Genomic DNA, 18,479 nt, shown 5'->3' with positions numbered 1-18,479 from the left:
AAAAACTATCTACAGCTGAATGAAAAAGGACACCCACTCACCTTTGAAATGCAAGAAGAGCCTTCCTCTGTAGGACCTCTTGCATCCCTCGCAAGGAAGCTAAAAACAGAGTTTTAATTAGTGATATTTGAGCAAAGACCACAAAGTTAACATGAAAACCTTAGGGGGGGGTGTACAAGAAATCACACACAAAACTCATCGTGTTTCTAGATGCTGCATGTTACTGACGCTTTACCCTCCAAAAAGGAAGCTGTGTGATTTACGTACCATCTGTAGCTTGTAGGCTGTAAGTCAATCCCAAGGCTAAGTAACCTTTGGCTTTGAACTCTGATGTTTTGTCCCCCACATCGACCACCATCCTGGCAAATCTTTCTGCTTCTTCTAACTAAAAGCAAAAGAAACAGAGGGATGAAAAAAACAGCAATAGCAGACACTTCCTCCTCCCCAAATCTCATGTGGAAGGTGTCAGATTAATTTCATGGACAACTGAAGAAACCCAAATCAAAGCCATTCTGAACTGACCAAGCCATCAAAGCCCACTGTCAGTAGCAAGTTTAGCCTTCCCAATACTGCCTGCTGTTGCTAGTACTACCCACTCCCCCCTTCCCATCCTCCAAACTTGTCAAAGGGCCAGGGAATATCAAGGGAACATTGTGGTAGAGGGAAGTGGCCACAGTGCAGGGATCCTAGGAAGCACGGGAACTACAATTCCCATGATCCCTAGGGTGCCTATACAGTGCTTGCAAAGAGAGGTCTTATATGACCTGCAAACTCTTCCCCACAGACTTTAACTTTTTATGAGTCTGTGTAAGGGCAGCCACCAAGAGAGTTCAGGAAGGCGGGGTGAAGAACAGGATGGTTAGAGCTAAACTGAATCCATTTAGTTTAGGCCTAGCCTGTGGAGATTCATAACTGACTCCACCGATAGACCCTGGAAAAGGGATATGCAGCAGAAAAGAGACAGGTGTGATTCCCATGCACAGCAACCTGCATGCTACTCCTTTTCAGACTTCACCCCTGTGAAACACACAAACTGATCTGGTCAGTACTTGATGGGCTACCTCCTGAGAATCTTGCGGTCACCACTTGAGCTCTTTGAAGCAGGGACATCAATGTATTCAAGTGTCCTTTCAAACCAAAAAGTCAGGAATCCATAGCAGCACTATGAGAACTCAGGACTGAAAATGACGAAATGGCCATTAAGTCCAACCACTCACATGCAACAATTGCACATGGGTGTGTCCCCCCCCCCCATTCTGTGCATGTGCTGCAAACCCCAGAACAGAATATGAAAGCAGGGGGGGGGGGAGCAGACTCAAGAAAGTGTCCTCTTTTAAGAGCGTATTCCTTTCAATCTAACACATTCCTGGAAATTCAACATTTTTGAACTGCACAAGTAATCACTCAATACAAATAATGTTGACTTGCAAAACAGGGTGCATCTTTAAAACACTCTTTTTCCCCCCTTGACTCAGACAGAGAGCTTACAGAAAAACCTACCCAATGAAGGGATCCCATGCATAATTTGGCTGCTAGGAGCGGAATCGTGGCATCGTCTGGTTTCAAACGTATACACTCTTCTTTCAAGACTTTCACAGCCCGAGCAGACTGCACGAAAAAACATGACTCAGTATAAGACAATGTGGTAAGACATGTGCACTATCGAGCCCTTGAGAAATGATCACCATATTTTAAAACGTGTCATAAGTTTGATTCCAGCATCAACAGCTACACATCTGATATCAGTTTTTAAGGTAATGCAAGAAATTGCAAGTAGATAAATAGGTACCGCTTCGGTGGGAAGGTAACAGCATTCCGTGTGCCTCGGCGTTTAGTCATGCCGGCCACATGACCACGGAGAAGTCTTCGGACAGCGCTGGCTCTTCAGCTTGGAAACACAGCTGAACACCGCCCCCTAGAGTCGGATTCGACTGGCTTTCGAGCAAGGGAAACCTTTACCTAATATCTTCTGCACCCTGCCCTGGATGGCCCAGGCTTGCCCAGTCTCAGAAGCTAAGCAGGAAGTCCACGGCTGGTACAAAGAGGCAGGCAATGGCAAACCACCTCTGTTCACATCTTATGGCGACCCTGCAGGGTTTTTAAGGCAGGTCAGCTGTGACTTGACAGCACTTTCGACCACCATTACCTGCTGCAAATTGTGAAACCCGAGCACCTTAGCAAATGGGTAAGGACTATTTACAAAGCCACAGAACTGTCCTCAAGAGACAAATGAAGAGCAGTAAAAAAGAAGTATAGAATGCAACTGCAGTTTAAAATATTACACCATATAAACAAAATGCAGAACAGATTAGCGCCACTCCCTTGACGAAGACTCCGTTTTCCCAACTTAACATTTGCTATCTGTGTATCTTTCCTTCTGGTAGCTTCAAAGTTGCTCTCTGTCAGGCAAAGATGACAAACTGAGGCACCAATAAAGACTACTCTGTCAGTCTTTCCGCCATGAAAAGAGAGAGAGAGAGAGACTGTGCACTGACATGATGGTCTGTTGGATAAAATTTTGAATAGACTGGGCTCATTAGGCTTGCCAGACCTCCTGCTGTCCCCACCACCAGTCAATGGGGCACTGGGGGGGGGGAAATGGGGGAGAGTCATTGTGCCATCGTCCCTTCCAGTGAAAACCTGGAAGTGATGTCACTCCATTTGCAGAGAATTTGGGCAGAGCATCATGCCAATACAGTGATGTCACTTCCAGGTTTTGCTGGAAATGATGTTGCACCATCAGCATTTTGTCATTCCCACCCCTTCCTCCTCTTGCTGGTTGCCAGCCAATGGGTGGCAACCTTTGCTCAACTACATTTCAGGAGGGTGTAACTACTTACGTGTTACTCTGCCTCCATGTTTATTTTAAAACTACAAGTTTTCTTTAGCAAATGGAGCCTTTGGGATTGTTTGATCAAGGAAAAAAAATTTTTTTTGAAGAAGGGAAATGAATTCTTTCCTCCCCAGCAATTTTCTTACTGGGAAAAGTCACCACTGAGCTGCTGCTGCTTGCACTGAGGGAAGCTCACAGGTACCTGCATTTTTCCATGGCAGTGGGAGAATCACAGAGTGGGAAGGGACCACAGAAGTTTTTCCTGGATATTAGGAAAAACTTTTTAGAGTAAGAGTTGTGTGCAACAGTGGAATCAGCTGCCTAAGGTGGTGGTGAGCTCCCCCTCACTGGCAGTCTTTAAGCAGCGGCCGGACAAACACTTGTCAGGGATGCTCTAGGCTGATCCCCCATTGAGCAGGGGGTTGGACTAGATGGCCTGTATGGCCCCTCCCAACTCTGTGATTCCAAGAAGCCACCTAGTCCAACCTCCTGCTCAATGCAGGATCAGCTTTAAGCATCCCTGACAAGTGTAAAGGATAACAAGGGTGAAATCAGGTCAGGGGTTGTTTTTTCCCAGAAGGCATCAGAAGAAATAGTTAAAATGTCTATCTCCTTCTCTCCTCCTTGATCAAACCATTCCAGAGGCTTCATAAGCTCAAGGAAGCAACCTTGTTTAAAAACAGACACAGAAAGGAATGTGCAGCTGAGCTCAGAGGCAGGATAAAAATGCAACTCAGCCAGGAATTCACTTTAGCAAGACACTGCCAAAGTATTTCTATGCCACGCTTTATTTTAAAATGAATAAATATGATTAACAATTATTCCATAGAATTTCTAAGGTGCTTAGCCTAGTTTTGAACAGACTGAAATTGTACACAGCTTTGCACAAACATGGAGGTGACGGTGCTGATGGAAGACAGCGATATTTGGAAGATAAACAAAGTATTTGGAAGATAAACTGTCCATCCTGCACACAGTTACAGAAACCTGAATTCCACTGACTCAACATGTACAGTGTTGTAGCCTACAAAATCACTGTCATCAGCATTCAACAAAACAAAATCTGCAATGAAACCTACTTTTCCTGCTGCCATTAAGGATAGTGCAAACTGATACCAAAGATGGAATTCTTCAAAGGCAAACTTCATGGCTCTTTCTAAGCACTAAAATAAAATCACAAACACATTAGTTTTCAAAAGACACGAACAGAGTAACTGTTTTAAAGGCTATTGCAGAAATGAATGACTAATCAAACCACAATGCCCTAAGCCAGGGGGAACACAACTCAAATAGCTCCGAGAGTCCCTTTTACTGTTTCACTAATCACGAGGAAAGTGTTGCCAAGAAAGCATTGTTGCTGCATTTTAACTCATTCTGTTTTAACCCAGTTTTTCACCTTAGGGCACAACCCACCCACCCACATCATTTGCAGGCCTCTTTAAATACATCTCAGGTAGCCATAGCTCCTTTGTCCTTTCCAGTCCACAGTATTTGCATGCAGCTCTGTCTCCGCACCTCAAAGTGTGCATTCTCTTCTTGGCCTCCGCAGGTCTACACTATACTCCAAGGAGCACAGACAAAGGCGGGGGAAGGGACAGACTGAGGAAAACTAGGGAGCACAGATCCACAGCTGCCTGCGGTGGTGCGGAACAGTTTATGGGGTACTGAGTGAAAAATGTACCACCTCAGATCTCTTTATCTGATTATTATTTTTAAACCGCCATTACAGTTTTCCTACTTCATGCCACTCTGTACCCCTTCTCTGCTTCCCTCATTTTCTGTTTTACCACCTAGAGCCGCATGTAGCCATTAGCTCCCTAGATCCTAGCTATCCCCTAGCCAGTTTGGTGTGAGAGCCAGTTTGGTGTAGTGGTTAAGTGTGCGGACTCTAATCTGGGAGAACCGGGTTTGATTCCCCACTTCTCCACTTGCACCTGCTGATGTGACCTTGGGTCAGTCACAAGCTCTGGCACAGCTGTCCTTGAAAAAGAGCAGTTTGTGTCAGAGTTCTCTCAGCCCCACCCACCTCACAGGGTGTCTGTTGTGGGGAGGGGAAGGGAAAGGAGTTTGCAAGCCGCTCTGAGACTCCAAGTCTCAGGGCAGGGTATAAATCCAAGGGCAGGGTATAAATCCAATCTCTTCTTCTTCTTCTTCCAAACCTGCCATCAGAGGCTAGTAACCAGGCTGCTGCCTTCCCGTCCAGGCTGGCTCAGACACAGGCACTGCTGTGGTGTTTGGGTGACCCTAAGCCTGAGCCCACCCTACTTGCCACAAATGCCATTCTGTTGGTGAAGAGCACAGCAAGAGGAACAGGCGCTGAGCTCAGGCAGGCTCATCTGATCACCTCAACTGTTCTTCCACCTACCCGCCGGTCCATCCCATTCGACTGGCCAGCATCAGCCACTCCATCCGCCCACTTGTTTGATGCTATGACACACTTCTTGCGACTGACTCTTGTAAGAATAGGAGTGTCTGGATCTTCTTGTTGCGTGCGTGTGCCTCAGTGTTTTCCCCCCTCATATGTAGAATTATATTGCCCCATACAAAAATGTGGAATTGACTCTGCCTTCTCCTCCAGAGCACTCCCCTTTCTTTGAACCCCCACAGGTCTCTCTGTATCTCACCTCTGTTTCCTTCCTTTGGTCATTTTTTATCTCCCACCTTTATTTCTACTTCCCCTAAGCAAGTTCAGCACTAATTCTAGAGCAGGAATTCTCCAACGTGGTGCCCGTGGGAGCCATGGCACCCACCCACACCTTTCTTAGCGCCCACCAAGTATCGTTAGAAAGACAGGTGGGGCTCCTGCCCAGCAGCACTTCCCACTGGCCACTGACTGGCTGTACAGGTGAAAATAATTGTGTTTTGGTAGCAGCTGCCCCTTGGTTTTATTGTCTCTCTCGCTCCTCCTTTCCAATGTATTTTTAAAAAATTACTCCTTAGGCTTCCTATGTGTGCTAGTGTTCCCACCTCCGACAGTGGCCATTTTGTGGTGGCACCCCACACCCTGTGTCAGAATTCCAAAGGTGTTCATAGACTCAAAAAGGCTGGGGGACCCATGAGCTAGAGGAAAGAGGGCCAAGGCAGATATAGTGAGGCAGCCATTCTGTTCTCCAAAGCTTTAGATGTTCCTCCAGAAATGTGGGGGACCCCCCCCCCAACAACTGGTCTTTAGAATTCTCCCCAGCGGACAGCAACCATATAGGAGAGCTCAGTCAGCACACAAGGCTTATATTGTGCCTTGATATAAGGCAACCATGATATTGTGATGAAAACTGAAATACTTGAAACATAAAGTTTTTAAACTTGCCAACAGAAGGAAACAAATGGTGAACAAAGGTTACGCCAATATTATTTGTTTAATTTCATGACAGTGGTGTGCTGTATTAAGGAATAAAACTGACATAACATCCACATGACCTTTACTCTCCAATTTGTTTCAGCCTAAGGTGTTGTAAATCCTTCTGATTAGGAGACCTCTTTCTCCACGAATGTATGTTATTGTCTGTGGTGTAGTGGATATAATGCTGGATTAGGACTGGGAGACTTGGGTTCCAATTCCCATTTTGCCATGAAGTTCACTGACTGACTTTGGGCCTGTCACTCTCTCAGCCTAGCCTACCTCTGAGTTGTTCTGAGGATGAAATGAAGGAGGGCAGAACCAAGTGTGCCACCCAGAGATCCTTGAAGTAAGGTTGGGATAAAAATATGATTGATATTCAGAAAATCTTTACTCCCATAAAATATTTCAAACTAACCATGTCAAAGAGCTGCTTCTGCAAAACAGAGCTGTCTTGCATTTCACCTGAACTTTCCTGTCTATGCTTTCTACCTTCTCCTTCATTTTTCATCTTCTTTGGGTGGTTGTTATAAATTATGAGCAATTTAGCTTTCCTTTATTAAGACATATAAATATGCACTCTAGAATTATATGCTTTCTACCTTCTCCTTCATTTTTCATCTTCTTTGGGTGGTTGTTATAAATTATGAGCAATTTAGCTTTCCTTTATTAAGAAATATAAATATGCACTCTTACACATTCCAAGTAAGCCCATGCATAGTCCTGTGGGTTGGAGGGACATTGCAGAGACCCATTCTCTTCCTTGTTCTCAACTCCTAGCATGTTCCATAAGCCTTTTGATAACAGACCCTTCAATGCTGAGATTGATAAGAGAGTACAAAAGGGGGGGGAAATCCTACAAGTGCACTGCTCCTGCAATCTTTGATCTGCACCATAGCATGTTCCATAAGCCTTTTGATAACAGGCCCTTCAATGCTGAGATTTATAAGAGAGTACAAAAAAGGGGGGGGGGATCCTACAAGTGCACTGCTCCTGCAGTCTTTGATCTGCACCCGCTCAAAAGCTTTATCAATCAAGACAACGAAATCAATAGCACACCTATCTAGAGGGCAAAGCATAAGCCAAGTCTCCCCACTTCTATAAAAAAGTGTCAGGTGAAGCAAGTGTCAGTGACGGTTTAACAAGACAGCTCCAAAGCAGGTTTGAGGTCAGAACTATGACCCTTCAAAGCAATGTCATATGCAATAAGATCAACATGGGGGAAAGTGAGAAATAGGGTCACCTCTCAGAAATACTCCTATAGAAAAGGAAAGACGTTACTCTATATATCATAATAGCTGGCTGAGCATTCAGTGATCCCGATTAACTTCGCTTAACAATTTCATGCATTATTGCGAAATCTATTAACGAAATTTATATCGTTTCCCAGTGCATGAACACACCAATCCAAGATCTGAATCTTGTTGTTATACTTGATTGTTTATCTTACTTTTTAAAACTGTGAACGTTACACTGCATCCATACATCACAATATTCATTCTTATACATATCTTGGTAACATTCAGGTTGGATTACTGTAACATGCTTTTTGCAGGGTGAGCCTCTGAAGGCAGTTTAGAAATTCTATCCGGTGCTCAGTTAGCAACTAAGAGGTTAACTGGAACTTGCCATGATGAGCCCTTCCCTCCAAGTTGTATCACCTGCAGTGGTTATCAGTTGGTTTCTGGGCCCAATTTGAAGCTGTGCAACCATTCTTGAAGGACCAGTTTTGCCCATATGAACCTGTCTATAATTTGAGAGGCCAGCACTCATTGAAGTAAAACTGGTACACACGTGAGGCAGGGCTTTCTCTGCGGTAGTCCCCAGGCTCTGGAATGGCTTGCCTCAAAAGCACACCTGGCTTCTTCACTGCTGGCCATCCAGAGAGCAGTAAAACCTGTGGGCTTCTCAAAGGCTTATAATGAAACTCAAATCTTATCTTCCTGAGAATGGAGCTCTATTTGTTGATGGTCTTGGTTTTAATCTTCATTACCTGTTTTACACTGGCCAAGGAGTTGGTTTTACTACTGTAGAATTGTTTGAGACTTCTTAAAAATACAATTTTGGGATCTTTTTTTATTGCTGTTTAATTTTAATCCTTATGGATGTTAATTCTGGCTGCTTTGTTAGAATTTTGTCTGTGTTTTGTTTGTTAAGTATATAAAACTTATAAGCCACCCTCAGTTGTCCTTGTGACGGAAGGGCAGGAAATGAATTTCTTAAATAAAGGTATCAGTAAAATCACATAGACGTATGCTACTTGTTGTTGTTCAGCCACAAAGTTGAGTCCGACTCTTCATGAACCCATGGACCACATCACGCCAAGCCCTCCTGTCTTCTGTCATCCTCTGGAGTTTGCTCCAAAGTTTGCTCAAGTTCTTGTGCAAATTCTCAAGTAAATGTTAGTGAAAAGCTGAGAGATTTACAGTAACGTATCTTACTATCAGAATTCAAAAAATAATAAAGGAAATGAAAATAGTAATGAAATTAATGAGGAGCAGGTTAGAAAAAAGGAGGAGTTTAACAGCTGCATAAGAAAGGAGTACTGTATCTAGTTTTTGAGAGGAAAAATAGCAATAAAATGCACAAAAATATCATTTTAATTCTATTTGGTGATATCATGGAATTAACATTCAGGTTGGATTACTGTAACATGCTTTTTGCAGGGTGAGCTTTTGAAGGCAGTTTAGAAATTCTATCCGGTGCTCAGTTAGCAACTAAGAGGTTAACTGGAACTTGCCATGATGAGCCCTTCCCTCCAAGTTGTATCACCTGCAGTGGTTATCAGTTGGTTTCTGGGCCCAATTTGAAGCTGTGCAACCATTCTTGAAGGACCAGTTTTGCCCATATGAACCTGTCTATAATTTGAGAGGCCAGCACTCATTGAAGTAAAACTGGTACACACGTGAGGCAGGGCTTTCTCTGCGGTAGTCCCCAGGCTCTGTGGACCTCTGTGTTGACCAAGCACCATGTCTTCCAACACACAGGTTTTCAGACTGAAATACTGCATGTGCATTATTTATCCTTCTACACTGGCCAAGGAGTTGGTTTTACTACTGTAGAATTGTTTGAGACTTCTTAAAAATACAATTTTGGGATCTTTTTTTATTGCTGTTTAATTTTAATCCTTATGGATGTTAATTCTGGCTGCTTTGTTAGAATTTTGTCTGTGTTTTGTTTGTTAAGTATATAAAACTTATAAGCCACCCTCAGTTGTCCTTGTGACGGAAGGGCAGGAAATGAATTTCTTAAATAAAGGTATCAGTAAAATCACATAGACGTATGCTACTTGTTGTTGTTCAGCCACAAAGTTGAGTCCGACTCTTCATGAACCCATGGACCACATCACGCCAAGCCCTCCTGTCTTCTGTCATCCTCTGGAGTTTGCTCCAAAGTTTGCTCAAGTTCTTGTGCAAATTCTCAAGTAAATGTTAGTGAAAAGCTGAGAGATTTACAGTAACGTATCTTACTATCAGAATTCAAAAAATAATAAAGGAAATGAAAATAGTAATGAAATTAATGAGGAGCAGGTTAGAAAAAAGGAGGAGTTTAACAGCTGCATAAGAAAGGAGTATTGTATCTAGTTTTTGAGAGGAAAAATAGCAATAAAATGCACAAAAATATCATTTTAATTCTATTTGGTGATATCATGGAATTGGACCATTTGATGCACCAAAAAATTAAAGTTCAACAAACTCTTAAGAAAGGTTTAGAGTTACTTGGTAGAAACCAGCACCTGCCAAAATAATAGGACTCTGTTGTTTCAAACACTGTGAATTCTGTCATTCTATAGAGTGGCACAAGATTACCAGCTACACAGAACCTACTGAATTACAAGAACACAATGAAAAACATTCAAGTTGCTTTTCTGTATCACAGCAGTGATTATTTCTCACCTAGGCTTTGAATCACTATGGTGATGTTCATAAAATAAAAGGTCAGATATACGATGACTCATTGTAGCAGTGAAGCACAGAAAGCCTACTAAAGTAACATGGTTAATAAGCAGTTACACCCTTTGAAGCCCACTGGCTTCAATGGACTTAGAAGGTGTAACTCTGGTTATGGCTGCATGGAAAATCTCTCAGCTTTTCACTAACATTTACTTGCACAAGTTGTGGACCTCTGTGTTGACCAAGCACCATGTTGTCTTCCAACACACAGGTTTTCAGACTCAAATACTGCATGTGCATTATTTATCCTTCAGTGCCCCCTCCCTGTTCATTATGACATCTCCCTTTAAAACCTAAGTAAAATCATTTGCATATCCAGCATAGTAATTTGGTACTCAACAAATACTAATTTCACACAGATAACAGAGTTGCGTGCAAGTGAATCAAACTGTTTAATCAGTGGCAATGCTACATATAAGCCATATATTAGCAAAAGGTATTTAGACTCTTAACTGCAAGAACTATAAGCTGTTCTCTACTCTTGGCATGCCTGTTATGCAGTAACCATTACTTGTGAAACTATTTGTAGGAAGCCATAGACAAAATTCCTATTATGCCCATGAAAATAAGTTAATGCTCAAGTTCAGTGTTACCTAGATTGTTCCATGCAATACTGAATCGATGAATTCTCTATATCATTACATCACCTGCTAAGGATTGTCACCTAGGTGAGTTCTGATCCTTGGTTAGTTTTCCAGGCCTACCTCTGACAACATTTCATATTGACCTCTTCTTCCCAGGGCAATGGTAAGCAAATCGTAGACTACAGATGCACTCTGCAAACTGATGATGCGATCGTTTCTATGTTCTGGTATCCTGCTCAATACAGCATCGCGATTAGCCTGGGAAAAAATACCAAAAATAAGGATAAATTTTATTTATTTATTTATTTAGGCTTTTACCCCGCCCTCCCACTGAAGCGGCTCAGGGCGACTTACAACAATTTAAAACAACATACTATATAAAACCAGCAAATACAGATATAAAATACAATAAATACAATAAAACTAAATAAGTATGGCAGCGTCCTGTGGTAAAGAGCTAGTGTGACCCAGCTGGTGCAGTCAGTTCTTATTTAAACATGGAAGGAGTTTGAGAATTTCCAAAGTAGACAGAGGTTGCAAAATCCAGGGATGGAAGCCATGTGATACAGTTTATTAGGACCAATAAAAAATAATACCAATTAGTGTGCAAGTGTCTGAGTTCTCCAGAACTCTTCAATAGGACGGATGTTTAAAGAGGAGGAAGGGGAAAAGGTGTTTCAGGGCCTGATGTTAAGGGCTTATTGCCAGAACACTGTGTAGAATGCCAAGCAGATTTGAATAGAATGGAGATGGGTGGAGTCAGTTATCAGGTTACATCTTTGGCCTGCTGGGGAAGATGAAGGGTATTCCCTAAAAGGTATTCCATGGCTTTTGTATAAAGATAAAAGGATCAATACACAAAAAAATCCCATGCTTTGTGGTCTCAGGGAATGGCACTGCTTTTCTTAAGAGCTGCTGCCATCTCAAAATGAATCACCCTAGATGTCAAAAACAGGAGATTAATACGAATGACAACTGTAAACAAATGGAAGACTGCTGAATAGCCTTTCTCCACGAGAAGAACAGCAGCACACATGCTGTCTCTTATCTTTTTGCAGGTTTAGATATACATTAGTTAGGAGTTTACTTTTATCTCCAATTCAGAGAGAAGAATATCACCCCGTTTAGAATCCCACAGACGTTCACTCTCCTATATCTATTTAGGGCTCTGAAAACACCTAATGATTTGCATAAACAAAACCAGGGTAATCAGACACTGTTGGAGGGCAGGATGGGAGTGATGAATTTTCACAATGGCACTCTACTTTTCATGAGCTTAGCTACCCACATCCACCCTTGAAAGCACATCATCGCAGATTAAGGATACAATTTATTTGCATCAGCACTCCCTTCCTATACTGGATATTGAGACAATTAACACACATTCATATATCTGCAGACACTATAGGAAATATAAACAGCAATATTTATTCTTTCGAATGTGCTAAGCATGCTACAATACATGTCCATTAGCCATCTGAAGCTAAGGGTAGAGGTAAGCAACTTATTTTAATTCTTTTGTGTCATATTGAAGGCAGTGGCCCTCGACGAGACCTGATAATGAGCCAATCTAGGCATGGCAAAGAGAAACAAGCAGCACAGTGGGGGCAAGTTAGGTAGCATATTGGTTGCATGGACCTACCCCTTCCTTCCAACTTAGCAGTCCGAAAGCAAGAAATTGCAATTAGATAAATAGGTACCACTTCGGTGGGAAGGTAACAGCATTCCGTGCGCCTTGGTGTTTAGTCATGCCGGCCACATGACTATGGAAACGTCTTCGGACAGCGCTGGCTCTTCGGCTTTGAAACGGAGATGAGCACCGCAACCCTAGAGTCGACTTAGAAGAACATGAAAGGGTAGGCTTTTATTAAAACACAGTTTCTATGGATGGCTTACAGGGGTCGTTTCGTAGAAAAAGAGCTAGAGGAGTTCATTAGCATAACTCATTAGCGTATGCCACACCCCCTGACATCACCGGAAGTGTGTCATAAGGCCACACCCCCTGACATCACCGGAAGTGTGTCATAAGGCCACACACCCCACCCCCAACGGTCCCGGCCGCCACCGCCGGCCTTGCAGCTCCACTGTCGAGCCCCATGAGGGGCCCGGCAGTGGACCTGCAAGGCCGGTGGGAGTGCAAGGAAGCCCCGCGAAGGCCCTCCCTGGCCCCAGTCAGGCAGGGGTGGGGAGAGGCAGGGAGGAAGCAACTTACCTTCCCTCTTCTCCTGCCTCCTCCTGGCTGAATGAGGGCCGGAAGCGGGGCAGCCGGAAGCAGGGGGCGGGGCTTCGTCATGTGCCCCGCCCCCGTACCTCACCCGGGGGAACTGCGATCCCCCACGATCCCCCCGAAATGACCTCTGCCGTTAAGTATTAACCTGATACATTAAGCAGTGCTAAAAATTACATACTAGGGTCCTGCTTGCAGGAACCTATACACAGGGGTATTGACCACAGTCCCTAATTATTTATCCAAGTAACTTTGTGAACCGTTTGTACCGCACAATCCTAATACTAAGGGACACCAAGAAGGCCCAGGGTTGATACACAGAGGCAGACAATGGTAAATCACCTCTGTTCATCTCTTGCCTTGAGAACCCTACAGAGTTCATCATAAGTCGACTGCGACTTGATGCCATTTTACACTTACACACACACAAGGGGTCAAACTATCTATTACTTGGGGTTACAATTTGCCAGGTGGGGGCGGGGATCCCCCACTTTTACAGGCTCCTGCCCGATGGCAGGCAGCTGGCCAGTGGGAGGAAATCCCCGTCACCCCCCAAACAGCAACATCATGCACGACATGCTGACGTCACCTGAAAGTTGTGTAGATACGTAAGTGATGTTGGGGGGCGGGTGACACTCTGGTTTTTGGGCAAAACTCTATGGATTTTACCATAGAGTTTTGCCCAAAACCAGAGCATCACCTTCCACGTCACTGGTGTGCCCACATCACTTCAGGGTGACGTTTGCACACCATGCGATGTCCCCGCCCACTCCCCACCCAACACCCCCTCCCAGTCCTGCTGCTGACACAGTGATCAGACCTGGCAACCCTACTATTACTTGGGAATCCTTAAGTGGGTCTCCCACAATGCTTTTAAGGTATGGGAGAGGGAAGCTGTAATATGAACCAGTGTCTCTCTGTTGGGATGAGGAGGGGTTAACTCTTCCTTCACCCCTACCATTTCCCCAACAGAAACCCAGTACAATTAGACTCAAAGGGGGAAAAGAAAGATGGGCAGCCTTGTTGTAGCTGTCTCTCCCCCCCCCCCCAAACTTACAGGAGCTTGATGGACTACTTTTATCAAGGACTCGGTGTAAGAGGAAACACAACTTTTCCAGAACAAAAGTAGCAAAACATGAGACGCTGGATGGAAATAATGCAACAAATGTAATTTAAATGAAATTAATTTTAAAGAAATCTGACTTGCTTACCATAGATTCACTGATCAGCAGCAGCAAAAGAGCTTCTTCAGTATTCTCTTGAGGACAGAAAATGCTGTTAAAAATTGAGTATTTATTACCTTAAAAAATAAAGTATCTCAAGATTTTTTAAAACATACCATATTTAACTACTCTGCCGCGTTCAGCACTAATAACAATTTACAAGCACACAGTGTATTGGTAGGTATATAATAACATCTGTACCTATTTTGATTCTTGCAACAGCAAATCAAATTACAATAGGGTTGCCATTCCCTAGGCTGTGCTAGGGAAACCCCCAATTTTTTGTGAAGCCCCACCCCAAACAGGGATGTCGCACGGAACGATGATGTCACCAAGAAGTGATGCCCCGTTCTGGGGATGCTCTGATATTTGGTCAAACTCCATGGTTTTAGGCTGAAAAAACCATAGAGCTTGCCCAAGTACCAGAGTGTCCCTCACGCAACATCATTGTGCTGAGGACGTCGTGTGCCGTCCGCACCTACCCCCCAGAACACCCCCAAAGTCCCCCAATGCAGCCAGGGCAAGAATTGGCAACCCTAAATCACAGCCATAAAGGTTATTTTGAAAAGATGGTTGCAAGTGTTGCCCACAGTAACACAGCCGTAATCAGGAACAGGCAACTCAGTAGGCTGCTTTGACAGCTATAACAATGACCCAGTGAGCACAAACACAAAAGCTACTGTGTCCCCATGTTGTTGCACTGATAGCAACCACAGGACACATTCAATGGCCTGAAGAGTTTCCTGGATTTTCATGAGACCTCTCACATTTGGATCACAATAGGCATTACAGCCACCGCCCGTACTCTAAACAGATTCCATTTGATTTCATGTTGCATCTCTCTGCATTTTTTTCTTTTCAAAAATGAGTGAAATGTCAGTCTGAGTGCCTTCAGCATTACTGTGGATGTGGAAAGTAGGCTGGAACAAATGGACTGCTCCTATGTAAGATATGGTTTTTCATCCTTTCTACATTACTGACAGGCCTGTAGCTGGAGGAGATTTGGGGACAACTCCTCCCAGAAATGTGTCATGCTCCACTTTGGAATCCCCAGCTTTCATTTCCAAATAAAGTAAGTCTACAGCCCTTTTGGTGGCAAACGTAAAAGGGAAAAGGAGAAAGCAGGTTTCCCCCTCCATTGCCTGGGAAGGAATGGGGGGGGGGAAGCTGTAAACCAGCTGGAGCCAAATAAATTAACTCCTTTCTGACTGCATTCAGCCTCTTCAGCTCTCTTCCCTTTCTTCCTGAGCCCTTTACCTTCCCCCCCTTTTTGCTTTTTTGTTTCTCTCCTCCACAATGTAAACAACGATGTGAGAATATTGGGCAGTAAACTGGAGTACAATTTATACAACCTGGGAGCTGCCTCCGTTTGCAGTGGGAAATTTGTCTTGGGAGTAGGTAGGGTCATGGAAAGCAGGAACAGAAAAAACAACAGTCCAGTTTCACTCAGCCCAGTATCTGGGTTTCATCGTTTATTGCAAACCACCCTGCTGTAACTTGCCTGAGTAAAAGGAGGCACACCTTTGAGTATACACAGAATGCCTTTTACCCACTAATGAATACCCATTCTCAGCCTCCTCACTCCCCCCCTCCAGTCTGTCAAACTAAAGAGGAATCATGCTCCAACAGGCTTAAACTCTGGAACCTTGCACAATGGAAATTTTGGACAGACGGCCAAAGGGCTCAGGGAGTATAATATCTGGGCTGCCATAAGCCCCACCACCCTCAGTAGAAAAAAGTAAGGTCTTTAGGAGGATCTAAATAAAATTGTCCCAAGAATAATGAGTTATCTGAATGCAGAGACTGCATACCCTTTGAAAACATGCAAAGTACTTTTCCCTCCCTACAAGCCGTAGGGTTGCCATGTGCCTGTCTGGAGCACACAGGCTGGCAGGCCAAAGGAAAAGACTGCCATTGGAGAGATAGTACATCGGGGAAAACCGAGAAGTGACACATCTTTAAAAATTGCCAGAAATGCTGTGGTAAAACCAACGTGGTTTTGGCGATACCTAGAGAGGAGTAATAGAGGGAGGAGTGATGTGTGATGCCCAAGTTAATTTTCATATTACTTTTTAGTCTGGTAAATGGTCCATCTGTTCAAAGCCACATGATTATGGTTACACACGGATACCATGTGGCATATACCCTGTAGTATATAGAACTACCACTTAGACATGTAAAATTACCAGAAACTTTGAAATCAAGGGTGGCGGATTTCACTCATTTTCCCTCCCTGAAAAAAAGCCTGGAAATTTCTGGGAAATACTGAAATACATGCCATACTTTCCTATCAAACCTAAACTTCTTTTACTGACTGAACATAAATAGCATCATTTATAAATTAGCATACAAAATTGTACTATTTGTCATACATGGAATTTAAAAGCATAAATATCTTCATTTTCTATAAGAAAAACTAATAATTGAGAAGAGTTGCGAACTGCTATACCCTAGACTGCACACAGCGCTCGCCTATGCTACTATAGCGCATTTATCTTAATTTTTCCCATCTGAGAGGTAGGAAAAAATAAAAGTTGAAGATAGAAAGCAAATTATATAGTAAAAAAAGTTTATTATGTAGACAGAAACACTCTCATATCATACTTGGATTACCATCATATTTGGATATTAATTTAAAGTTTATAAATCTGAAAACACTGAACTCTCTAATAATATATCATTAAACACATTATGGAATATTAACTGCTGCCAACAACATTTTTTACATTTAAACAAATTAATGAAAATGAGGTATAGGTCTACATTATATATAGAATTATCATTAATGAAATACAAAATAATTACTAATGGTGTAAATTGCCTTACACACAAAAAAAAGCATATTATACATTTTGAGTGCAGCCTTGTCTTTCATTTCCCCCACCCCCACCTCAATTTTCCATTTTGTGTGTGAAAAATTTTGCCTTAACCAGCAACGAGTCTCAGGGTTTGAGGTGGACTTGGCAACTCCAACCCCCCACCCCCGCAATGTACTGATACCTCCTCTCCATAAGATTTCTGGCTTTGGGCTTGAGTACTCTGTGGTAAGAGGAAGTACACCCATAAAACCAGTTTCTTTAATGTACTGGTTGAGAAGCAGAGTGATTCTTCATGCTTCTTCCAAAAATATGAATAGAGATCAAGGGATGCATTTATTGAAGACCCCTCATAAGTATATGATATAGAAAGCAGAACTAATGCAAGAAATTTCACAAACATCAGAACAGTTTATTTCTTGAGAATTTAGTTTTTGCTGTTTCCTTTAAGGAAACACTTCAATATTCTATCCTATGTATAATTCATTATATCAAAAAAAATCTGGTACAATACCATGCCCACAGTATTAAATGAAAACAAATGAAAACAAATTCAGTGAGCTGCAGGTGCACTTAAACGTACAAAAAGAAAATCTCATAGCCCAAAGGCAGGGGAGATGTTTAAAGCCATCTCTCCCTACAAGCCTGTGTGTTTCGAAATTTCCACACAGCTCAAAATGACTTAAATTATTAAAGCTATGAGAGCAGACTAATGTAAAATTAATTTCTGTAATGATTTTTCTGTTTATTCTCATGCAATATTTTAATACACACTTCAATGTTTTCTTCACTGCTAATGAGAAAGTGGGACCAATATCACCATTTTCACTGTTCTCCTACTATTATTAAACAATGTTAAGTGAACTAGAGTTACAACCTAGCTTCTTTTTATTTTTGACATGTTTCTATAACTGTTGAAAACGTAATTGTTTTATCCCATGCAGCCCAACAATTTTGAGACTCTTCTAGTTAAAGTTGTGAGATGGCATGGTATTAGCAGTGTACAAAATTCTCATTAACACTGTGTTAAAGTGGTAACATGGGGCCGCAGTGGCTCAGAGGTTAAGACGCTGAGCTGAAGACCGGAAGGTCGGTAGCATGGCAGTTTGAGACCCTAATGCCACATGACGGAATGCGCTCCCATCTCTGACCCCAGCTCCTGCCAATTGCAAGTAGATGAATAGGTACCACTTTGGTGGGAAGGTTAACAGCGTTCTGTGCACCTTGGCCATGCTGGCCACATGACCACGGAAAAGTCTTCGGGCAACGCTGGCTCTTCAACTTTGAAACGGAGATGAGCACCACAACCCTAGAGTTGGATCTGACTGGCTTTCGAGCAAGGGAACCTTTATGTTCCTTCTGATCATTGTTAGAAACTCTCAAGAAGGAATGGGACTTCATAGGCATGTAAGACCACAGTCATTCAAGGACTTTCTTGGTTGAAGCCAATACAGTGCAGCCCACTTAAAGCATCCCTGTACAACTCACGCATACTATCCATATGGA

General features: G+C 42.9%; 1 protein-coding gene across 1 annotated transcript in view; it reads right to left on the bottom strand.

Annotated features, from left to right (window-relative positions):
* TTC7B (tetratricopeptide repeat domain 7B) overlaps positions 1-18,479 on the bottom strand; it is a 151,814-nt gene that overhangs the window by 98,622 nt on the left and 34,713 nt on the right. The window contains exons 7-12 of the mRNA XM_015414663.1: positions 14,146-14,209; positions 10,828-10,965; positions 3,913-3,996; positions 1,501-1,608; positions 268-385; positions 42-99 (exon numbers count right to left, since the gene is read on the bottom strand). Coding sequence (XP_015270149.1) covers positions 42-99; positions 268-385; positions 1,501-1,608; positions 3,913-3,996; positions 10,828-10,965; positions 14,146-14,209 — 570 coding nt within the window. The remainder of the gene's footprint in view (positions 1-41; positions 100-267; positions 386-1,500; positions 1,609-3,912; positions 3,997-10,827; positions 10,966-14,145; positions 14,210-18,479) is intronic.

This window comes from Gekko japonicus, unplaced genomic scaffold (assembly GCF_001447785.1).
Source record: "Gekko japonicus isolate JY-2015 unplaced genomic scaffold, Gekko_japonicus_V1.1 scaffold1035, whole genome shotgun sequence".
Taxonomy (NCBI): domain Eukaryota; kingdom Metazoa; phylum Chordata; class Lepidosauria; order Squamata; family Gekkonidae; genus Gekko; species Gekko japonicus.
This window is presented reverse-complemented; position numbering and strand designations above follow the sequence as displayed.